This window comes from Amblyomma maculatum, chromosome 6, assembly GCF_055883805.1.
Source record: "Amblyomma maculatum isolate TAMU_Amacu chromosome 6, ASM5588380v1, whole genome shotgun sequence".
Classification (NCBI taxonomy): Eukaryota; Metazoa; Arthropoda; class Arachnida; order Ixodida; family Ixodidae; genus Amblyomma; species Amblyomma maculatum.
The window spans coordinates 153,369,611-153,394,922 of NC_139349.1; the positions used below are offsets into that span (position 1 = coordinate 153,369,611).

The window sequence follows — 25,312 nt, forward strand, 5'->3', positions numbered from 1 at the left end:
TACAGCAAGCGTCCTGCGACAATGCGACCCAAGTGATGGACGTTTCACTAAAAGCCATCGATCTTGAGCATGCCTCAGAGCCAATCCAATCCAATCCAATTACGTTGAACTCTGGCTGGTACAGTTGATCAAATCGCAATACTGCGAAGGTAGTCGTGCGGATATGTGCCCTTTTAATGCGCCCGTTGCGAGAAGCAGCTACCCGTTTGTCATTCTTAATCCTGCATGAAGAATGGAGGATGAGGCGGATGCAAGGGAGCGCGTATTTCACAACGCAATCCGGGAAATACTGGTGTGTGTCAGCTCCGTCACTTGTCAACGGACAGCAAGTTGTTTTGACACTTGAGCATTTTTGTCAGACCGCCTCATTCTTAAGCTGGCTCTAGTCTCACTTCATAAGCACGTTTCCCAGATGTTTTTTTCTTCCTTTTCCTTTTTTTTTCTTGCAGCTTTGGCAGCTGAATGTGTAGAGGGTACGAAATGTTTCGCAGCGAAGTTTCGTGCACTTGACCTGCGACGCACTTGTTTCGTGGCGTGCATTATCCTCGAGATAACGCTCTTGAAGAGCTGGCTACCCGTAGATGCCGCGCGCGAACTTCTTAGCGAGCAACTGCCGTACATGCTATGTGACCTTAGGATCAGTCTTGCGCGAGAAGGCGTGCAGGAAGAAGACAAAAAATAGTATATTGATCCCGTGCAAATTTGTAAACACATTCCTTGCTTTCCATTTCAGATTCACTTTTTATTTTTTGTTATCCTGTACGTATTTGCGTACGTGCTGATTTCGAAGTTTAAGAAGAAGAAAGAATACTACTTTGCTGGTGAGTACTGTCGTTTCACTCAGAAAATAGGACTTCTTTTATGATTGCGTTGATAGGTCTGCAAGGTTTAAAACATTTTTGGGGGACTTTTTCTGAAGAGCATACTTGATTTCCCGCTTTGGGCTTTCAGATGACGACGAAGATGCCGTTGTGTACCGGATATCGTGAGTACACTACACTGTCATCGTGTTTGTTCATGTGCGTGTGCTGCTTGCAAAGTGTTGTGTGCTAAGAAGCCGAATTTTTTTACGAACAGTTCGCATATCCACTTAAAGCACTAATTGTTAACCACTGTGGAAAAAAAATAAAATAAAAACAGTAATCTCTATTGTTTGCACTCTCTTTTTCTTTGTGTGTGCATGTCAAGAGTGCGGAGAAATAATTCCAACCTTCCATGATGATTAAGGTTGTCGCCACCTTTCGGTATTAAAAGAAAAATTACGAATTGCCTTAAAATTATTTATTCGTATTAGTCTCGTGAAAGGCAGTTTCAAGGTTGTTCATTATGTTAGGCAGTCAAAAATAATAAAGCAAATCTTGCTAAGCAGTGTAATGGCCCCTGATATGCATGAAAGGCCAACAGCGATACTGGACTGTTGCCTTTCAACATTAATAACTCTCGCCTGTCGTATGTGTATATGAAATGGCTTGGCAGTAATCTAGATAAGTGAGCATCCTGTGCAACCATCTCGGACCTTTGTGTTGCCCACTGTGTGAAACATGCTAAAGCCAAGAAACTGTAAATTGTCATTTTATGTGGACACTGTTGTGTCGCTGAGTGATGACCTCGGTCTCGAGCAGATACGCGGAAGCTGTTGAAGTGAGCAACAGGCACGCAGCTGATCATGATCAAAACAAGATGCCCCTTTTATTTCTGTAAGTGTATATTTCCTAAATAATTGGTTATATATCTTACAGTCCAAGTCGAGATCATGAATTCAATTCTTACACATGCACAAAACTCTGTCCAGTACCACTCTGTGACAGAGGCGAGAAGGTGCATACATATATGAACAAAACGCCCCACCACATGGAGCCACTGTCTCTTGGTCTAACTAAATAGTGGCGACCTCTACGGATGCCTTTCAGTTTGATTTTGATATTTTTACGGAAGGGATTTACTGCCGAACTGATTGAGTAGGGCAGAGTTTAGCTTGCCAAACGGCTGTGCCTGTCAACACGACAGTTTGGGAATGTTGTCCTTTTTAGCCTCTGCTGACCTTTTCCCTTCGTCCTGAAGGCTATCTTAGTGTAAAAAATTACCCACGGTTTTCAAATATTTGGTTCATTGCATGGCCCAATGTGCCAATGTGCGAGGACAGAGTGTACCAAATTTCATTTAACTATTGTAATACTTGACAAAGTAACCAGCGTTCGCTTTATGCGTAGCATTTTAAAGTTCTTACAAGAATGCTTGCAAAGTTTTGCAATTGCCCTACTGGCCTCTGCTGGTGGCTGAAATCCATCGAGCTCATAGCTAGGTTTTACCTTTAATGAGTCTGCCTTTTGCTCGTTTGGCAGCTTGTCTTTTCTTTCTTGCGATCTGGTTTCTTATTAACAGTTGGTCTGTCTTCTTGACACTTTGACGGCACCTGGGGACTGAAGTTTTTGGCTTGTGGTAGCCAGGCTTGCAGCCTGCCTCATCCTATTAGCAGTGCCTGTGTTGCCATCATTGAAGTGACATACAACATTAAGGAGTCTGAACAAAATAATGGGCAAGTGCATGTGGACATCTACTGGAGTTTGTTCCCAAATCATTCTTTTGAAGCACTTCTTGGCATTCTGGGTGTTCCCATGTAGATACTAGGTTAATCTGAAAAAAGACAATCATACATTGGCTTCTCTGTGTTGAGCATGTCATTATGTGGTAGGCTTCCTCTGTGCATGTACTGTCCTGTATCCAATGCTTTCACATAGTTGAATACCATCAGCTTTTAGGCACAAGCGAGCATTGGCAGGTTGAGCTGTGGTGAATTGCAGTTGAAAAAAGTCGTAACTTTTCAATGGAACATGGCACAATTACTTGTGCAATAGTTTTCTCAGGTAGAGATGTTTGAGACATCAAAAACAAAGTATTGAATTTTGCCAAAAAAAAGAAAGTAAGATTGAGAGGTAGCAACACGACTCAAGTTTGCAGTTTCGGTCAGGTCCTCGCATATTCACATCATGACTCAGCACTGCTTTCAAAGTCTCATTTACACTAATTTTGATTCATTCATGCTGCAAGAAGTTGTTTTGCTCATGAATCTACATGTGCTCATTAAGGTTGCAAAGCAACTAGCTGACAATACTCACTGGAGCGGTAGGAGTGCTACCATAAAAACACAGACACATCCATTTTAAAAGGGATTCTTTTAGTGCAAAATTTGGGGAAATCACTCTAGTGCAGGGTTCTGTTACAGGACAATGAAAGTTTACTGAAGAAGGGACAGGAGGAACTGGGCCTTTTCTTGTCTTGTTTTTTATTATTATTGGAGCCAGTATATAATTGGTAGAATGGGTGTACACCCATTCAGAAGAAAACTTGTTTCTGCCATGCTTTCATGCTCTGGTATCGGCACAGGTTGGATTTCCATTCTACAGAAAGAAATGTTTCTGAGTTAGTTGATGGTTCATGACGCTAGGGAACTACAGACAACACAGATATATAACACTACACAATGAAGAAGACATATACACAAGCCTTGTATACATGTCTCTTTTACTGTATGGCGATTGTCTGCTTCAGTTTCCTTCCAGTCGCAAAGTTGCTGGAAGAGTACTCATTCTGTGTGGAAACTGCCATCTCTGGAATCAGGCTGAGCATATCTAGCTAGTATTGTAAGGCTCCCCCCACACATGAGCGGTGTTACAGTTCTTAAATGGAGGGCTTGAGACCACTTTTGTGAGGAGCCAATTGGAAGGTCAATCCGCCATGGTGGGGCTTTGCCGTACTGCTGCGTAATTTAATTTGTGCTGCATATTGTGGGACATAGAATGTGCCTGTGTGCTGTGCATCTTTTACAGCCCACAGATGTTAAAAGACCACATATCTTCAGTAAGGATGCAAGCGCTGCTTCTTTGCTCAATCCTGCCCCAATATGCAATATCGCTTCAAAACTGCTGCAAACCGGCTACCCCTATGTTCTGCCATCAAACTTTACAGGGAATGAGTCTTTGCCACATTGTGGCTTATTAATGATATTGCCTACAGAAAATGTGATCTCATGCGATCGATTCAGAGAACGTGGGAAGCACAACAGGGCAGTGGCATGCTCTAAGTTCTGTGTACATGCTTCGGGGGCTGCCGGAGTCATAACTGTGGCAGCACACCGTTGGCAGAATTATAATGCATCTCATGCTGGGCCTAATGCATATGAAGTTTTCACAAACAAGATGAGCATAGAGAATAGTAAATGTCTGGAAATAAATTTAAAGCAAGCCACAGGTCATTAGAGGGAACTGAGCGAAAAAATATTCTGTGAATTTGACGCAGCACCTTCTCATAGCCGGTGAACTACTGGTTGTTACAAAACTTCTGGGAACAAAGAACTCACTGAGTTGTTCTAACGGTTCTGCTATGAAAACAAGTTGGTGCTTCACAATCAAGCCTTTTTGTAAGTAAGATATGGGTCAAGCCTACATCAGACAAAAGCATACTGAAGTGTTATGGGGTGCTGCCATGACGATGCTGATTACTAGAAATATTTTTAAGAGTGTTGGAAAACCGTGCAGGATATATGGCCAACGTGTTGAAGTAGAAGCCCAAGTTTCGCTTATGCAAGAACATGAGGACCACTGACAGAAAGCTACAAAGTAAAGGATCTGAAGGAGGACAAGACTACCCTTCAGTGTCGTTTCTCGTCTCTGAAGGCACTATTTACCAGTTCCCCAGAATTTATCAGCGCAGGCTCAAAAAGACAGAGAGTGTAAATCTCCCACTCATTGAGAGGAACACCAAACTAGATCAGAGTGGATGTTCGGGCGAGTTGGTTCATCTTTAAGGAAATACAGCGCTTTTTAGACAAGGACAACACAAAGAGTGCATATGCGCATGTGCTGTCCACTCTTTGTGTTGTCCTTGTCTCAAAAGCGCTGTATTTCCTTGAAGGAAACTCCAAATTAGTTCTGGCACTTGAGCATACTTAGGTGCACTTCACGTTTGAATCTGTCAAGTTAAATTAGATGAAACAACTCTGCGGTGACACAGTGGTTAGGGGGCTCGACTGCTTTGTCCAAAGATGTGGGATCGAATCGCGGTGGCTGCTTTTCGATGGAGGTGAAAATTGAAGACACCTGTGTGCTGTGTGATGTCAGTAAATGTTAAAGAACCCCAGGCAATATTCGAAGCCCTCCACTACGGCGTCTTTCATAGTCTGACTGGCTTTGGAACATCAAACTCCATAAACCAAGCTGAAATAGTCTAGAGCTTTCATTAAAACTTAATGTTTAGTTGTGTAAATTGCTTACTGAGTGCAGGTAATCTGGGTATCCATGTCTTTCCAAAAATACACACTGAAAAACTTGTCTGTTCGATGGTTGTCTTTCGAAGGAGCTGTCACGTTTTTTGCCTCTAATTCGTGGCTGTGTGTGCAGCCTGTGGATGTGCTGCTTCAGCCTGGCTGTGTCACTGGGTGCAGCCCTCCTGCTGCCGGTGTCCATCATCAGCAACGAGGTGCTGCTGCTCTACCCGTCCAGCTTCTACATGCAGTGGCTCAACAGCTCACTCATCCATGGTGAGTCGGGGGCCTCTTTACCCTGCGCTCCTTGGATGGGATCAACCAAAGCCCATGGAGTGGGCTAGGGCTAAGGCTACGCTCTGTTCCGTTTAGAGCACCCGCATTTCTGGCAGGGAGCCCCTTGCTCAAGAAAAGAAGAAAAAGGGGATATATGCTGTTCTCATTTGATCTGCTTTTAGTAATGAATGTTAACACTGAATTCGAAAACACTGGACTATTTGCATAGCCAGGCTTTACATCTTTCATCTGGTGAACACAGAATCTTTTTGATGAATAGTCTGTGCATAGAAACAAATGCACTCTCCATTGTGGACGGCATTTGCTGGAACGTTTATGGTACCCCACTGTTACAGAATGCACCTCCAAAACTCTGTTCAACAATAAGCCCCAGTTCATCAGACCTTTAGCTACTCTGTTTTTAAGGTAAATGCCTATAATTGGGAATAAACAGTTTCCTTTGTGAAATTGCCTTGTGACCTGATTTGATTCCACCATTGTAGAGCCGTTCCACTGTATGAGACTTAACCTTGACTCCCTTTTGCAAAAAAAAGAAAAAAACAAAAAAAAAAACAAAAACAAAAAGAATATATAATTCTACACAGATGGCTCAAGCAACAATGCTTGTCAGAAGTACAATAAACAAAGCAAAGTGCAAATAGTACAAGGAAAATTGGAAACAATAGTAAGGCTACCTCAGTGTGCACCTGTTTTTACTTCTGCATGTTGTGCAGTATGGGGGGGCTGTAGTAAAAGTAATAAAAGAAAAAAAAATCGAGAACAACATCATTGACACTGATTCCCTTGGACCGCTCATAGCACTTCACCCCAGCGATGCAGCTGTGCTCTTAATCAGTGACGTCGTGCACGGCACAAGAGCCTCAGCATGATGACACCACAGGATGTCTTGCTGGGTCCCAAGCTGTTTTTGGAATAAGTGGAAGTGAAAGAGCAAATTTGTGTGCTGCACAAACGTAGTGCAAGAGAATAAAGTAACCATTCCCTGCAAAGATTTTATGATGGTAGTGTGCTGAAAGATCAGAGAAAATGGCAGAATAAATGGAATACCAAAATAAATAATAAGCTGCATCTAGTAAAGCCTATAAGTGAATGGAAGTCATGTCCACACCAAAAGCGTTTCATTGAAGTCATTTTATGTCACTTTTGCATTGGAAATGTGCAGCTTACACTAAGTTTTATTCTTGCAAAACAAAAGAGACCAGCGTGTGACTTGCGAGGAGAAGAGATGGCATAAGCCGCATTTGGATATGTATGCAGAATGTCGAGATATCTAGGAAGAAAACACTTGCCACATCTTTTTTTTGCTAGACATATCCCTTTTCATTCTAGTTCACTCTCGGGCTGAAATTTAGTCATTTAAATTTGCTGTGTTGTTTCATTCATAAAAAAAGCAAACCTGCATTTGTCGTGTAAAACCCAAAGTGGCAGCATCATTGGGAACACGCTACAGCAGTGCTAATATTTCTCGTGGGTTTTAGAGCTTTGTTAGTGTGGTAAAGCATGTGCTGCTGCCCTCGGTTGATTGTATATCATGCTTTGGTCGGCTTGCGAGAAGAGGAGCCCCTCTGAGAGTGGGTTTGTGCGTGTGCAGGGCTGTGGAACGAAATCTTTCTCTTCTCCAACGTATCCATCTTCATCCTGCTGCCATTTGCCTACCTCTTCACCGAGTCGGAGGGCCTCCCAGGATCTCGAAGGGTGAGTGGTTGCTGGGGCTCTAGCACCCCTGCAAGGAGCTGCTTTTTTTTTGTACAGTGTAGCTCTTGAAGGACAATTGCAGTGAAACTCTTTGTTTTGTAAAAGGAGGGTTTTCTATTAGTACATCAAGAAACAGTATCAAAAACAAAATGTGGCATTCCTAATTGAAGCAAATGCTTCAGGAATTGTACAACCCGCTGTTTGGAATTGAATTTAGAAAAAGGGCTACCATTACTAAGAGTCAGAAATGATTTAGAAATGGGCGTAGTTGGACCTACAGTCACTGCATTTTGGGCCATTTTGATGGCTTTCTGCTCCTTGTATAAACCTCTACGAGTGGGCATGCATTATATTCAAGTGAGACACATGAACGCCAATCTAATGAGTTCCCATCACTGCCGCTGACTGTCGACATGGACTATTGTTTGTTTTGCCCTATTTTTTCCCTACATCAGAAGCACACATGACACACGTTTTTTCACGCTCTGCACATTCAAGGCTCCGAAGACTGCGCAGTGTTCCGGCATGGTAATTATTTTAGAAATTATAAGACGTTCACCATTCTAGCAAACTTAGTATCTGCAAGCCATGTTTCAGCCTCTGGCTAATGCCTGCATGCTGTCCGAAATCCATTCACTTACAGTTGGCCTGGCTGTGGGACAGCTTTCGAGTGCCTGTTCCTACATCAAATCCAGTAAATTTTTCGACACGTCACCAGGTGCACGTGTTGTCTATTAGCGATTTTAAAATGCTTGCCACAATCAAACTATTTTTCTAATAAGCATAAAGCCTCGTCGGGGTTATTTTGAGGACTCATCAACCACATTAACAGGCATTGTGGTCAGAGCAAGATTTCATTGCATTAGTTTTTAAAGGGCCTTTCGCTGTGAATGAGTCAGAAGACGACAACTGGAGGGATTCTTGTCAGGGGGTGACTTGAGTATCAGGAAAGGAAGCATTTGATTTTCAAGACCAGTTTTCATGGCAACAAATAAATTTTTAACTGCTGAACAAATGTCTTCATAACCAGAAAGAACCGCAAAATAGATTTTGGACATGGTCCCTTTGAAGGGGTATGGGTGCTTCTGGGTCAAAAATATCACAAAGGAAAAAACTATTTTTCAGAAATAGCAAGCAGTTAAAGAAAAAAAATTATGAGGGCACTTAATTTGCCTTAAGAGTAGATACGATACTGCCTTTAAAGCAGACAGTGGGCTAGTTGGTGATCTTTAGATTCAATGCACGTGTTAACTAGCGCTGAAGACAGTGACAGAAGAGAAGCGGACACCACGACATCAGTCGATGTCTAGCGTTCATAGTGTCCGCTCCTCTTCTGTCCCTGTCTTTAGCGCTAGTTACTATGTGCATTGAAACTGCCTTTAACACTGCCTTTTCAGAGATCTTCTTTTTATTTATTTGGTTTGTGTTTTTAGGGAAGGAAGGAGACACCTACACTTACAGTTAATGGCACATAATTGGAGGTACATATGTCATTGGCCCATGTCCCTTTCATAAACTAGCCTATAACTTTACTAGCATATAGATGCTAAAGTGGAAGCAAAATGGTATGACACCACCCTGGACGCTGTCAGTGGCATCACAATTTTGATACAAAAGTGCGTATCTTTTTCAATGTTGCCACACCACCACCAATTATTTTGCAAACGAACAAGCTGTATGCATTTTTGCCTTAATTATCAGCCCACATTCTACCTACTTGTGAAGTTTGGTCAAGTATTCACTGCCAATCAATTTATAAGTGCAATTTGTACCTCTTCTTCTCTGTTTGTTTTTTCTCGTCTCAGATACAAATTCTTGACAGCCTGCAAGCTCACTAGGAAAGTATCTCAGTATCTAGAGCAGTTGGGGGGATGACGATTGTTGCAACATGGGGCTGAAACATTAGGCATGCTTTGTTATGAGCTGATTTCTCAATTTGTGGCTGCAGATTGTTTTATAAAGTTGAATCTTACGAGCCCACTCAACGCTAAATTTCAGTGCATTGGAAAGCAAGTATTTCTGTAAAACTCATTAATTCGACCATCTTTAATTTGGAAATTTGAATAATTAGAACTAGCAGTGCGTCCCAGTCAATGCCCGTGTAAGTGTATAGCGTTGGGTGCTCGTTAATTTGGACAAGGGCGGGCCTTGCTTCGGTTAATTCGGACGGGCAGACGCGCCGAGGTATGACGCACGCAGCCAGCAGTAAAGGAAATCGGCTTAGTTCCTAGAACATGAACTGCATGGAACAGCGGCGCTCCGGAACTTCATGCATCGATCAGAAGTCTCATTTCTGTAGTATAGCTCACGCACATTGTTCCGGTTTCGCTTTCATTAACTTTGCACCATCCTATAGCAGCTAATCAGGCTTGTATATCGGCAGTCGCACTATTTCGGATGCTGCTTGGCGCATTGCTGTGCTTTGATTTTTATTTTGGAGTCACATCATGCTGTTCTAATGCTTGCACATATTCTTCGCATGTATCTACATGGTGATCTAAATGCTGCTTCCGGTACGCTAAAAACGCGCTCAGTTTCACCGCAATGCCACTGTGTTGACTGTGCAGTGATGCATCCGCGAAACGCGATGGCGCTGTTTCGTGCAGAGGGACCACTGCAGCTGCGTCATACTGCGAAGAGGGTAGTGGAAGTCTTTGTGATTTCGGAATCTTAAAGATCCACTGAAAGGGGTCACCAAGGAGGATAAACAACGCCATAACACTGTTAGTTATTGAACCACCCATCATTCTCCCGCAAAAATTTTCGATCTAGCTTCTGCAACACCAGAGATATCGACGATTAAAAATGACCCTTCCAATTTTCCCTCTCAACTCGTATGCCGAAGGGAGCCATAAAAAAATAAAGAATACAAGCAAGTTCAAAGCTCCGCCCAGACATACGTCACTTCGACGAACTTCCGGTTGCCGTGCGCTCGCTCGCTGGCATACTCGCGTCAACCCGTCCTCGCTCGCACACGCCCGAGTTCGCCAGTTCGCGCAGCGACGGTTAGTGTAACCGCGAACCCGTGGTTACCCTATGTTACACGGCGGACCAAACCATGGTTACACCACTAACCGCGGTTATCGCAAACCGAGCTTGACGACCTCGGTTTGCGTCGTTAACCGAGGTTATGACGGCGTGTGTTGACGGAAGTTACTCGTCGGCGCCCGAGTGCGCGAAACGTACGAGCGGGTCTGCTTCACAAAGTTATTCATTTGCCCGCTGTATCATGTTTAAAAATCGATGTATAGAATATGGTGCCGCCCGACGCCTTCGATTACGGCCGACAGCGCAGCGACTGCGTACTGAAGCCTTGTCTTGTCTGCAGTATCATTTGAACGGCTTGTTGCTGAGCAGAATGTCACAAAATGCACGGCCTTAGCTATGAAAGTACATGAGTTTGCAACGCTTGCAGCACGGGATGCCGCGAGCAGGCTGAGGTACGTTACACAATTACTGCAGGGGTGGGGCGCGCGAGCGCGGCGAACGACGGCGCCGTGCGTGACCGTCCCTAGTCGTCACCAGGCCTAAATTGTTTCGCTTCGAAGCGCGCGGTGGTCATTGCTTTGGAACATGATCAACGCTGTCGTAAATCCTCTACTAAATGAAACTGCCTTATAGTGAATCATTTCCTGCCATAGTAAAATAATTATAGGATTAACTCTGCCGACGCATAGCTAGTACGAGCAGATCGGATCAGCAGCAGCGGCAGCTGGCTTGAGCAGAAACTAGCTTGTATCACGGCTATCGCTCTTACCAGCAATTTGCTGCTGGTCAGCGATCCTCACGAGGGCTTCATACTTGATATTCGGCTCAGTATTCCATACGCCAACAAATTTTAGCACGCTTTATTTCGGACACCGGTGCTAATGATCCGCCGTGTCGTTCGCGAACGGTATGCGGGAGGAGGGGCCACAGCGGCGGTGTTTACGGCGGTCGAGGAGGTGCTGCCATCGTGCGGTGCTTGACCGTGCTGTTGACGCCTTGTCGGACGACACTCCGTAACTCCTGAAGCTACGTTATATAAATAAGATATTTGTAAATGCAGCTTCGTTCTGCCGATCTCTGCGTCGCTTCGGTTGTACTTAATGGGCAATGGTCACCTAACCGATAAGGGCGGCGAGCTGTGTAACAGCCCGCTTAGAGTTCGAGCAGCGCACGAGCAGACGACTTTCGCAGCTACCGGAAGTGTGTCTGTGACGTCATGGTTGCAGTGGCCGCAGCGAATGGCAGCTTCTAGCAAGCCTTGCCAGTCAACTTACCCATGACGTCACGGGTCAAGGAAATAGTTCCATGCGACACTGCCAAGCGACATTCTCTCTGCCCGCGAATTTCAAAAAACGCTGTTTTTAAAAATTTATAATAAATCGCTGGCTTTGTTCCAAGGAGTTATACTTTGCGTTAATGCTCAAAAGGATGTATTCTACACACTCAACACGTTTGTCAGTGCCTTCTTGGGGGCCGTTTCCGTGGACCTTTAACACTCCCGATAGCACGCGTAAAATAATGCATCTGAAGAAACCGCGAAAAACCGTTCTTCTGAGTTGCGTTTCAAACCATCTGAGTTGCGTTTCAATTCCATCTCAAACGCAGACAGCTATCATACAAGTGTTCATTGGATAAAATTGCTGTGACACACACCATTTTTGTCAATTTTTTCAGGCTCATTTGGGAATTGAAATTTTAACATAATTAGAACATTTTTACTGGTTACTTGAAGATCGAAATGGCAAGAATACATAGAAAGATCATTAATTCAAACTTCATGGGACTGGAAAAAATTTTGAAAAGTTGAAATTCTTGAATGGCACGAAAAAAAAACTGAAAAGGATAAATTTGTCTGCTGAAAGGGTGGTGATGGTCGCCTCTCTTTTAGACAGGAGCTGCATTTTTATCACTGCTTTATTTCATGCCCACTGTTGGGAGAGTCAAAGCAGTACTGCTTGAAATTTTCAAGGGCCTTGCCAGCTCCTTTTACAGTGTGATGAAGTAATTTCTCAAGCAGCCTTTATTGCATATGAGTAGATTACATTGCGTGACGCACTGGCCGGCTCTTGACAGCTGCACATTTCTGGAGCAGTGGAACAACCACGCGAATGGAAACGCAGAAAATGCTCAAGGCTGCCACTGTACATCCAAAAAGAGCCACGCACTTTTGATCAGATGGCCCTGCAGGGGCACCTTGTGTAAACTAGGTGTTGGTGCTTAGCGCCACCACGGATCCTGAGCCCCCATACTGAAGCTGTCATCCGTACCGTGGCGAAATGTTGAGAGGCAGAGGGAAGAAACCATGAACGGTGGCGGTCGAGGCCATGGTCAAGTCTCGGCTGATGAGCCCCTCGCCTATCCACCAGGCGAGAGGCTCCGGGACCTTTCTCTGCGTATAAGGGTGAATCAGAGGCGACATATATTTAGGACCCCTTAGACTATCCATACTGCATGGAAAAACTATCTTCAAAAAAACCTGATCGACCTCCGTAAAGGAGTTGCACCGAAAGGACACAACAAATCATGGCAGCAACTGAGAACTTCCCAAAGTTTCTTGTTCTGCACTCTATAACAGAGTCAAAACCTGTAAATGAACTGTCAGTTTTTCTGATTGCCAACTCGTTGAAGGCCATCATTGGGGCAAACTATAAAGCCAAAAAACTAGGATCTGGTGGCCTACTAATAGAGGTATCAGACAAAAGTCAGTCAGACAAGCTCCTCTTAACAAAGATATTTGCTCACCTTGACGTTCAGGTATCACCTCACCGCAGTCTTAACAGCAGCCAGGGAGGGATTTCTGAGTGAGGCCTCCTAAATGAAACAGAATCAGACCGTTTGAAGGCCTCCAGAACCAAGGTGTAACTGCGGTTCGAAGAATAACAATCAGGCGAAAGAATGAGGAAATAAGAACGAAGCATATCGTTCTCACTTTCAACCGAAGCACTTTTCCTGAGTTCATCAATGTGGAATTCATCCGATGCAAAGTAAGCCCCTACATACCATACCCCCGCAGGTGCTTCAAGTGCCAGCGGTATGGGCATGGTAGCCAAACATGTCGAGGACGCCTTACATGTGCAAAGTGCAGCGCACATGACCATGCAACCAATAACTGCAGTGCAAATGAGTGCAAATGTGTGAACTGTGAGGGCACACACCCTGCATACTCACGGTTCTGTGTGGCCTTTCAGGCTGAAAAGGAGGTGATAAATTTGAACGTCACTGAGAATTATCATATGGAGAGGCGCGGAAGAAACATAGAATGCTTTCTTCTGCTCCCTATGCTGATGCAGCCTGCAGAGGGGCCAGGCCGCGTCTAGTAACGGTGGGCACGCAGTGCAATGCTGCTGACGTGATCCCACCATGGCTCCTCACTAAGCTGCCACCGGCCGCACCAATCTTTGCAATCCCGGTCACTTTCTCCCAAATGTCCGGGACACCAAAGACATCTCAGAGGGACTTGGTTCCTCTTGAAAAATCTCCTGCCTCCATGCCTTCACCGGAGGCGATGGAAGAGAGCGTGGACTCTGTAGCGCCAGTGGCGCCTAGGGAGTTCGCCAATGAGAGGCGGGGCCTGCTGGATTGCTTCAAGTAAAAGAAACATACGCCAGTTATGCCACCTGATAAAGGCGGCGAGTCTTAAACCTACTGTCTTTTCTGCATTCCGCACATACAAAAATGGCTACTGGGAGCATCGTTTATTGGAACTGTCGAGGACTGCTAAATAATCTGGATGATGTATATGAAATCCTCGCCAAGCACCAACCAGACATGCTTTGTCTGCAAGAAACCCACTTTAAAACCAGCAGACACAAGTTTCCTGATGCAGTATCTTGTGTTCAGGAAAGATAGACAAGGCAGCACTCGCCCCTCTGGCGGCGTTGCCATTGTAACTAAAAAATCAATCGCATGTCGAAACATCTCTCTTGATACAGACTTGGAGGCAGGGGCAATACGAACCTTAATTTTCGGTAAAATAACAACAGTGTGTTCTCTATATATTCCTCCAGATTATAGGCTATTTAGTGAAAGTTTTGAAAAGCTGATTGACCAACTTCTAGAACCATGGCTGCTGGTCGGAGACTTTAATACTCACCACCCAGTCAAACCTCGTTATAACAAAGTCCCATTTTGCGCGGAAATTCGTTCGTTATATCCGATATTCGTTGTAAAAGTACACACAAATTCCTACCAAAAAAAAAATTCTGTTCATAAACCCAAGAAAAGGCTACCCTAAAATGAAAAGCACAGAGCTGAAAAAAAAGCATTTTTTTTTTCCTTTAAAGCGTGGTATAAGCACGCGAAACCTTACCTTTCATTTTGCACTGCCAAGCAAAAATGAGCACACAAATCGGGATTTAGGCCACGCAGAACTGATTTATTTAAAAAAACGACGTAATCTTCATTTGGTGGCACTTCACACTATTCGATAGAATAAATTTCTCAACGAAATCGACACTGTGCAGCGCTTTCCCAATGTCAGCTGATTTGGCCACAGGTAGAATCTCAAGGTACCTTCTCAATTTCCTCGCCATATCGGCGGCCTCGGTGCTGCTGAGAGCTCGCTCTTCGCCTTCTTCTTCACTCTCATCGCTGCTCATAGCATAGGAAGCAGCTGATCGACAATTTCTTGGTCGGTCAATTCGGGCGCCACAGCCAAGTTGTCATCGACAGCAATAAAGTCCTCGAACGTAACATTCGGAACCGTCAGTTGACGCCATGTCGTCTCGTCGAAATTATCCGCTTCACCTTCAGAATCGTGGGCGTCGTTGGGCTCAGTCTCGCTGGTGGATGGGGCTAGGCCAGCATCAACAAAGCAATTTCTTATTGTCGACTGCGCCGCCATGCTGCAAGACAACGGCACGACCTCGAGGAAAGTGAGCACACGCGCGGGTCGGCAAAAAGTAGGGGCAGGGGCACGCGGGCGGTGGTTCAATCGTTCAATCATGTGCAGGTCACATGCCAGGCAGCCGTTGATGCTAGATTCACTCGCGGTCCCTAGATGGCGTGACGAAAGCGCGGGTGATTCAAACACATTTTAGGTGGAGGCGATTGATAAAACCGAAATTTAGCGTTTTGAAAAATTTTTTTTTTTGCTTCTTTGCGGATTTTGAGTCGTGTGAATACGAAATATGCTTCGTTATAACCGATTTAGTGTCAAATTTTCAGTTTTTCATTTCGTTATACAGATAGAACTCCCATAGAAATAAAGCACAGCCAACCAAACTTTGCTTTTACTTCATTATATCCGATAATTCGCTGTATCCGTGTTTGTTATAACGAGGTTCGACTTATGGGGATGTACAGCCTCGTCCACTTCTAGTTGTCATGGTCACTGCTTTCAAAGCGACATTGCAAAATGGCCATGGAGACCATATGAAGCAGTAATTCCAGGTCCTTCTGCGCTTGCATCGCTTTGCATCGATATGCACCTGCGTTGGACGCAATGTTGCTTTTAAAGCAGTGGCCGTGCTATAGTTAGAAGTGGATGACCTTGTTCAAGAACGGACTCCCGAGGTGTGCTAATTGAAAAATTCTTATTGTCCTCTGGATTATGCCTACTTGACAAAAAGAGCCAACATAATACAACATATTACATAACACATACACATCCATAGATTTAGCTATTGGCTCCCCAATGCTCTTGGCAGCTACAAAATGGGTTGTAATTAACAATCTATATGGAAGTGACCATTTCCCGATCTCTGTAAAGTATGCAGGCAATAAAAATGAAAATGCGTTTAATCCTATAAAGGTTAAAGAATATGCACCCAACTGGGAGATGTTTAGGGAACATTCATCATTGGCTTGTTCATCAGTTACTGATTTAGGCATGGATGAAACTCAGCGCTTGATCACGCTGCACATTATAGAGGCAGCAGAAAAATATATTCCACAAACGTCAGGTAAGTCACGAAATAAACGAAGACCCTGGTGGAACGCGGAATGCAAGACTGCTCGTGAAACTCAAAACAGGGCTTGGTCGAAGCTACGCCGATACCCCACAGCCGAAAATCTAATAGCCTTTAAGCGTGCAAAGGCAAATGGCAGGCGTGGTTGACGCATCTCTAAGCGAGAAAGCTGGGCATTATTTCTTTCCTCTGAAAGCAGAATACGTACAGCGGTAATCTACACAGACTCCCTCAGCGTTTTAACCTCTCTATCTTCTTCGAAATGACATAAGAACCCAGTCCTAATTTCTCTCTTTTACAAGCTTATGTCTGCCCATAAATTAGAACTTAAAGTTACGCTATGTTGGGTACCAGGCCACTGTTGTAGACCAGGCAACGAGGTTGCTGATAGGCTTGCTGAGCTGCCCTTCGAAATAACACAGACATTGACAAGATAACTTATCATGACTTCAAGCCACACATAAAAAACATGATTCGGCAACAATGGCAAGAGGAATGGGACGCAGCAACAGAAAATAAACTACACACAATAAAGCCAAGGATAGGCAGGTACACTACAGAAAAACAAGACAGATTTAAAGAAGTAGCTCTGTGCAGGCTGAGAATTGGTCACACATACAAAACGCATAATATATCTTTTAACAAACTCTCCTGCACCACAATGCTCGAGATGTGGTTATCGGCTTACTGTCATTCATGTTTTAATTATATGTGCACAACTTGAACCAGAAAGGAGGAGTCATTTTTTCTTGTATACTAACCAAATACCTGCTCACCCATCCATTTTTTTTGGTGACAACCCAATGTTCCCTTTAAAACATGTGCTCAAATTCCTATCGAAAGTAGGCTTTTTGATGAAATTTTCCATCGATGTGGGTCCCAGCCCGTTCTTCTTTGAGAAGACGGATGAGATCTTTTGAGGGGAGGCGCGGGGATGAAATCGCGAAAATTTCGCGAAAAGGCAGATTTTAGAAAATATCAGATTCGGAATCTACAAGGCCTGTTCAATCACATTACAAAAAAATTCTGCTGAAAACAGGCTCAAAGAGAGCCTAAAAATTGTTTTTGTGACCTCTAGTAGCAAAAAACGGGCCAAAATGTCCGCGAAAATGGTTGATTTCCGAGCGCAATAACTCCGCGGCCGGAGCGCCGATCGTGAAAATTTTGGTACCACTGGAAAGCTTGCTTCACCGCAGTACTCCTCCTGTCAGAGCCACGTCTCTATGACAAAAAACAAACACAAAAGTAAAAAACGCGAAGGCCTTGCAGAGCCTTTTGTAGGCGCTGATTGGTTGCGCCAGTCACGTATCGCTCAGCCCGCTCTCAGAGTGGCTGTTGGAAAGCGCGCCATTGCTCGCGGCGTCTGCTCCCGCCTCAGTCGCATACGCTTTTATCAACTGCTTGGTAGTTTGTGAATCCGCGGCTGCCGTTCTGCATTTTTCGTCATCTCCACTGTTGCGCGAGGCTTCGTCTGTGTGCCAGCGATGCAGCGACGCGCGGTACAGAAGTATAGGATGAAGTATGCGTGCGGGAAGCACGAACGCAAGCCTCCTATGCAGAAAAAGAAGCGATCGGGGGCAAATTGGACAAAGCGAGGACCGGGTCGGCAAAAACGCTTCTCGAAACGTATCAGCGCACCGTTCGGTCCGTCTGAAAGGCAAAGAAACGGAAGCTGCGGTGAAAGCGACAAGGATATCGCACTTATGTTTCGACATGGTACGGCTCCAACGAACAGAAGTCTCCAGACGCGCGGAAAGCTCGGCTGATGCAATCGTGCAGCGGCACGGATATCCCCCTACGCACTCGGCGAAGATTACGACAGAGATATGTCGCGAAAGGCTGACCCACCCTTGGAATCGATGCTACAAAGTGAACCCGAAGACCCGGCGCCGTCAACCAATGTCGCAGTGCAGTGCCGACACAGGGAAAGTTCCGTTTTCGGAACGGCGGGTGACGTCGATGCGCCGCGAGCTCTTGAGTACGACGGCAAACGTTTGTGCAACCGGAATAGCACCATTCCATGGCACCTAGGCCCGAAATCGATTGCCAGCAGTTAATCCAAGGTCCCGGCTCCATTGACTAGCCGCGACATTGCGATGCGCGATGCAGTTCTGATACGGAGAAACTTCGTTGTTGTGATGGCAAGTGATGCACTGCCAGGCTTACGGCAAATGTTTGCCTTACCCAATTCGCACCATTCAGGTGCCTCGAACCGCTTTCTGTGCCCTCGGAAACAACCCAGAAACAGCCCAGCGATACAGTATTTCAATGCAGAGGCGTTTTGATGGGCAAAAAGTAGCTGTGCAACTTTAATGTCAGTTTTCTCAAAAGTGCCTTTTGACCCAACTGTCCTGCTTGCAAAAAGCATGGCATGGCAAGGGCTTGATGGATTTTCATGAGCTTTGTTGCATTATATTCCTTGGTAATTTGTTTATGCAGTGACATTCCCATATATTCAAAATATAGTGTCATTCTTTTACTTTTTAGCTTTTTTTGAAATGGTGAAAATGAGTGCATTATGCAAGCATGGATGTAATGTTCTGTGTAAAAAAAGGTCAAGCTGATAAAAATATTTGGGAAATGTCACTGCATGAACAAGTCATATGGCTAAAATATAAGACCAGCTATGGGCTTCTACCATGTTTTTTTTGTCACTCCAGGCTTTCTGCAAGTTTCGTAAACAATGATGCAAATATAGATTTCTAATGTCAAAACTACTGGAAATATCTTAATGAAACTTTGTAATTAGCCCTTCAGCGCAGTTTCCAATAAGCATTAAGTTTCATTGCTCTACTACAAAAATTAAAGAATTTCACTTCGATCCCCATGTCCTCCCCTTAAAACATGTACATATCCTTTTTTAATTTTTGCACAGCTCATTATACATTGCAAATGATTTATTAGGCCCTATACACCACTGTATTAGTGATTTTCAGAGCGAATTAATTTTTAGGCCCTATACACCACTGTTTTTTTTATCTCTTCATGAAACCTCACAACCAGCACATTACACCAACTTGAGTATACCGTTCACCTTGTGTTTGGTGCTCTTTGGCCTGAGACGCCCTTGCGCCATTAAAATCCATCATTATCATCATCTTTGATCAGATGGTGGGCATATGTGCGGCCAGTAGCTACCGTCGCCACTAGGTGGTGCAGAAAGAGGGCTGTGTCCTCCTGTAGTAGAATAGGTGGTTAACACGTGCCGTTATCGGTCTTGTTGGTGGCACAGGGGCTGATCTCGCGCCTCTACGAGACCTTCCTGGTGCTGACGTTGGTAGCGGCTCTGCTGTTTGGCATGACCTTTCTACTGTCGGCCATCCAGGACTACGGCCGCGCCAGCATCCACACCCTGTTTGGTGCGTACCTCACCTTTGCCCCCAGTTGGCAGAGACTGCATGTAAAGGTCGCTGAGAGCAACTCTGTCTCATTTTCATAGTTGGTGGAAAACGGTTCTGTGACATTTTTAGGGTATGTTGATGTTGTTCAATAGCTCTCATTTCAAATTCGTGGTGTCCAGTCCAAGAAGGACTTTGTGCAAGGCACCTGTGGGAGGTGAATTAGGCCTAGCCTCAAAGGTCCATATCCTCTTTTGCCTCATACAGCGTAATGCAGAAAAACCAAGAACAGGCGCTAACCTTCAACTGAAGGTTTATTCAAACAGTAAGCAACAAAATGAACAAGTCATTTGGCCGTGATGCGGTCACATCAGAATTTCACGCCTCTGCAGTGCGATAGACGTGGCAAAGTACATGGCGCCTGCATTATGACTGGGATATGGTTCTACTGTCTCCCTGCTGGTTTGGTTATTATGAAGGAAGATAACTTCATCGTGTTTTGAATTTGGTTCACAATGGTGTCCCTTGCTAGAAAACCAACTGACATAGCTCTTCATTATTCTCATGCCCTTGTCACACTGGAAGATTAAATGCTGTTCGAATTGAACATCATTTGGTTATTTTTGGAGCTAAACAGTAACATATAATATCATCTACAAATTATCACAGTGATAATCAGCAGAAGAAAAACAAAACAAATTCGGTAGAAGCACTTAAAACAGCTTATCTGCGTGAATGGGGAAGCATTTTAGGCTGGTGAAGTGTATTTGAATAATGTTTTTGACATGTAGTAAAGTTCTCTCCGCTAATGTTGTATTCAATGTGTGTAGCGTTGCACAGGGCCGCAAAGACACCTGTGTGCTGTGCAATATCAGTGCACGTTAAAGAACTCCAGGTGGTCGAAATTTTCGGAGTCCTCCACTATGGCATCTCTCATAGCCTGAGCCGCTTTGGGAAGTTAAACCCCACAAACCAAACCATCAAGACTATCTTGTGAGCATTGGCATGACTGCATCATGCTCCAAGTGGTCTGATATGCACACCTGCTCTTGCTAAAGCTGCACCTTGTTCCAGTACTTTCCCACTTGGTGCACTGTTCGCTGACTTTTTTTTGTCTGCCGACACAATTTGCAGTTCTGTTTCTCTGAGCTTCTTTATAATACAGTAAAAGCTCGTTAATTCAGCTCCCGTTAATTTGGAAAATCGGATAATTCGACCTTTGCGCCTGGTCCCCAGAATTATGTATAAGAGTCTATGGGACGAAACTCTCGTTAACCGCACACCGGATAATTCGGACAACTTCGGGCAGCTACCGAGGCTCGAAAACGAAAATAAGACGAACGCGGCGCAATAGCGATACCCAAAAGTAGCATTGCCATGGACATCAATTAATCAACTTGGCTCGACTTGTGGCTGGATGGGCGCTTTTTCTTGTTTTTTCACGAGTCGACGTTACTGGCGGTGCCATTTTGTCGTTTTTCTGCTGTCGGTGCACTATGCTATAGTGCCTAGAAGGTTTTCTTCCTAGTGTGTCGTTCCCAAGCGCCCGAGAGGCTCCGCACGCAATGAGTGCCGACGGCTGCCGCATGGGGCGCTGCCGTGCGAGAGGGTGCGAGTGGGTAGCCGCTTTTTGATGCGAGCCTTTCGCACTTTCTTCTTTCGCAGCCGTAATAACTGCTGCGCTTTCTTATTTTGTTTCTGCTTGTGCTTTCGTTGTCCATCGGGAAGTGCCCTAAAGAACACAAATTTGTTGCGGCATGCTACACTGTTCTCGGATAAAAAGAGCACCTCTAGCACTACTCGGGTGCTTTCTCTCACATACTTGGGGTGGTAGATCCCAGTTGTCAGCCGCGGAAGTTACTGAATGGAATTTTTTTCTCGACGAAGCAGTGTGAAGCTTGACCGGCAACAGCTTATCTAAAATCTGCAACATTGAAATTCCTTTCGAGTGATCGGCGCCTTTAAGGCTGCCTAGACATGACAATATTTGCGGCTCGCTTGCAAACGCAGTAATAATGCATTGTGTAAAATGAAAAATGAACACAGATATCAAAACAAGAAAGAAAAATTTCGAAGGCAGCAGTTCAACTCTGCGAAGTGGCTAGTCACCGGCGGTGGCGTGATTTCAGCAATTTTTGCCTCTGCCTCTGAGCATCCCTTTCTTTGTTTGTGCCTTTCACAAAAAACCGAAATCTAAGCAGTACATAAAACTTCACATCTTGGGATAATGTGGCTGTTTTATGCTCTGTGCAACCAAGCTGTGGTAGCGTCAATGCTTCACGGTGCTCTGCAAAGTCAGCCAAGCTTCCAGCATGTAATTTATGTTTACTGAAGAAGGAAGTAAAAGCATTTTCCATGAGTTTCACAGCTAGGGACAGCGCTTGGCTTGGATATATAAGGCCACCGTTGTCGAAGTGGGCTGTTAAGCACGAGTTAGCACCTGCCTCCGCTTCCCTTCTAGACGCACACAGGCACTTTGCACAATCTGGACAAGCACTTTTAGCAATAACTTTTTGTGCCACATATCCTGCTGTAATACATCAAAGTACTCTTGCTCCTTTTCTCAGTGTAGCCGACATGATCCTCATTTGAGCAAAGAGCCTGAATAATTACTTCTAGCTCGCTAAGCTTCCCTTGGTCCAAGAAATCATCTACAGTGTCCAAAAGGCATTTTTGGGGTTTTTGAGACTGTGCTGGCCAGTTAAGCAATGCATTTATCACTTCTGGCGAGCAATTTTCTCCCTTTGGTGGCTTAGCAAGATTATACATAGTCAATAAGTTTACTGTGATTAAAAACGAGTGACTGTAGGATGATCGTTGCAACCAGATGATTGTCTGATTATACCAAATGAATTCTCTAGTTTTGGCACAGACGGGATGTTAAAAGGTATGAGAACCCTACAACTGAAGTCAAATATTGCATTAGATCTAGGGTGCTCTTGACAGTCACTCTAAAACCAGCAGCAGTGCTCTTTGACAAAAAACCACTGCCTGCTGGCTTTGCATGCACCTCCCACTTCTCCAGGTAGGCTATGAAGTCTTCTAGAAATTGTGCGTCTGCACTACCAGGCCTCAGTGCTTTCGCGCTTATTCTGCTGTTCCCAGATGTCCTTCGTCTTTCTCTTTGTAGCCTGTTTGGGGAGAAGGTGCTTCGGATATCCATCAAATATTGTCGGAACAGCGTCGGGCTTCAAGCGCGGTTTGTCACGAGGGAGCTCGTTCACGTCTCCATTCACAGTGATCCTGAAGGAGCGCTTAATACAGTTTTCTTCAAAGTGCTTTTCGCACACTATACAGCCAGGTGTCAGCCTTCTATCTTCTCTCTTGATATTCTTCTCCCAAACTGCAAGCCGCGCAGTATTCGTTGGTGCAGTAAATAGAGAAACACGATCCTTGTTTGAAAGATAGCCGCTCCTGCATAACGACACAAAACATGTTTTTTCTTTACATTGGCGCTTCGGCGTAGACATTTTCGATTGCTTCAGTCTTCGTTCAGAACTGTTGCTGAAGCTTCAAGCACATAACACTTCATACACATCACGAAAACACGAAAAGAGGCCCTTAACAACTTGTACACCATGCATTCACCACCCGCCTCAGCCAGGCCAAGTGTGTTGGGCTGGCACCCTCCCATGCGCTTGCTCCACCTGGCGTCAGCTACGCGTATTCATCACCTGTGGTGCCACGCCCTGCCGTTGCGTGGAGCTGGTGCACGGCTCACTAGGAAGAAACCTTCTAGGCACTATAGCTACGCTGTCGTATTGAACACTGCTCACTTTAGTGCGGCTCATTGCTTCTCTGTTGTGCGCTGGTATCACCGCACTCGCCCCCAATGGCAACATCGGCGAAACGGCCGAAGAGCTACGAGGCCAAGGACTTGGCTACCAAAGTGGAAATTTTGCGGGCCCTTAAGAACGGGCTCTCCCGACAAGAAGCAATGAAAAAATATGACGTTAAAAAGAGTACTTTAAGCACATATGTAAAAAATGAAGAACAGATTCTTCAGGCGTTCGAAAGCGAGAAGTTCCAAGCGTCAAGAAAGCGTCTGCGAACAGCAGCTCATCCGGAGTTGGAAGAAGCCTTGCTTCGGTGGGTGGTCAACTCACGTGATGCAAACCTCCCATTGAGTGGACCCCTCATCATGGCGCAGGCCTAGAGGTTTGCACTGATGATGCATATCGATGGATTCAAAGCGTCAGAAGGGTGGTGTGCACGCTTTAGAGACAGACATGGTCTCGTTTTCAAGACTGTGTGCGGCGAAAGAGGTGCCGTCAACGAAGATGTTGCCAACAACTGGAAGAACGCTCAGCTGCTGGAACATATCGCAGCATATGATCCAAATGACATTTTTAATGCTGATGAAACAGCACTTTTCTTTAAGGCATTGCCTGACAAGACTGTGACAATGAGAGGAGATTCCTGCATCGGAGGAAAAATGAGTAAAGAACGAGTCACCGTTCTTTTAGCCGCAAACATGACAGGGACAGAGCGCTTGCCGCTTGTTGTCATTGGAAAGGCACAAAAGCCACGGTGCTTTAAGGACGTGCCTGCTCTTCAGGTGGAGTACTGGGCTAATAAAAAGGCCTGGATGACATCGGAAATTTTTTGCGGCTGGATACAAAAGTTAGACCGACAGTTTTCCGCGAAGAACCACAAGGTGTTAATTGTCCTTGACAACTGTAGTGCACATAGTGCCACCGGACTGAACAACATTGAAGTTGTTTTTTTGCCGCCCAACACTACATCGGCCCTCCAACCGATGGACCAAGGTATAATTCAGTACGTGAAGGCTAAATACCGCAGGCGCGGGCTGGAACGCATGCTACTGTGCAATGAAGTCGGTAAGCAGTACGACGTGGATCTTCTGAGCGCGGTCAACATTCTTGCCTATGTTTGGAAGAACACGCCTGCGCACGTCATCGCTAACTGTTTTCGACACAGTGGCTTCGTTTTGCCTGAGCCCTGCAATGACACAGTGGCAGAAGTGTCGCCAGACGACAATGCAGATGACTGCCCGGATTTCGGAGGTGTGCTGCCGGATGCGGTGACACTCGCCGATTACAGCAGCATTGATGACGGCGTTGCTACAGCCGGCTCTCTAACTGAGGAAGAAATTGTCCAGGACGTACTGCATGGCGAAGATTCGGAGGAGGAAGAGGGGCTACGAGAGGAGCAGCCTCGGCCCCCTCGCACTGTGAAGGAAGCAGCAGAGGCCCTCGTTGTGTTAGTGGAATTTTGTTGGGGCACTGCAGATGGCATGCGCGCTGCTGAGCACCTGGAAGGACTGAGGAAAATAGTATCCGCGCGGGTTTCTGCGGGAAAGCAGACAAGCATCCGGGATTACTTTAAGTAATAAAGGTATGTTGAGATAAAATCGTGCATGTTTTTTTTTTTTTTGTTCTCTCGATAATTCGGACATTTGGTTAATTCGGACATATTTTACGGTCCCTAGAAGTCCAAATTAACGAGCTCTTACTGTACCCACCCTGTTGGCTCACTGGTCAGGATGCTTAGCTACTGAGCCAGAACACCCGGATAGAAACTGGCCACGGTGGCCACATTTCGATGGAGACAAAACACAAAAGTCATCCATGTGGTGCGGGATGTCGGTGCAAGGTAAAGGTCTTCAAGTCGTCAAAACTGTCGTAGAGCTCTCCACTCCAGCACATTTTACTCACTTTCTTCTTTCATTCCCACTTTCCCTCCTCCTCTTGTGACATGGTTCACGTTCCCACTGAAAAATGGCAGAGACTGCATCCTTTCTTTCCTATAAACCAATTTCCATTTTCTCTCAGACCCTCTCTGGCTGTTTTCGTGCTCCGAAG

The 25,312-nt window shown here is 45.1% G+C and overlaps 1 protein-coding gene across 1 annotated transcript in view; it reads left to right on the plus strand.

Moving 5' to 3' along the window:
- The first annotated feature begins 18 nt into the window (after window positions 1-18).
- Window positions 19-25,312, plus strand: part of lili (LMBR1-like protein lilipod) — a 79,597-nt gene continuing 54,303 nt past the window's right edge. The window contains exons 1-6 of the mRNA XM_084607565.1: window positions 19-292; window positions 734-821; window positions 952-985; window positions 5,397-5,536; window positions 7,149-7,252; window positions 19,382-19,508. Coding sequence (XP_084463691.1) covers window positions 233-292; window positions 734-821; window positions 952-985; window positions 5,397-5,536; window positions 7,149-7,252; window positions 19,382-19,508 — 553 coding nt within the window. The 5' untranslated portion in view covers window positions 19-232. The remainder of the gene's footprint in view (window positions 293-733; window positions 822-951; window positions 986-5,396; window positions 5,537-7,148; window positions 7,253-19,381; window positions 19,509-25,312) is intronic.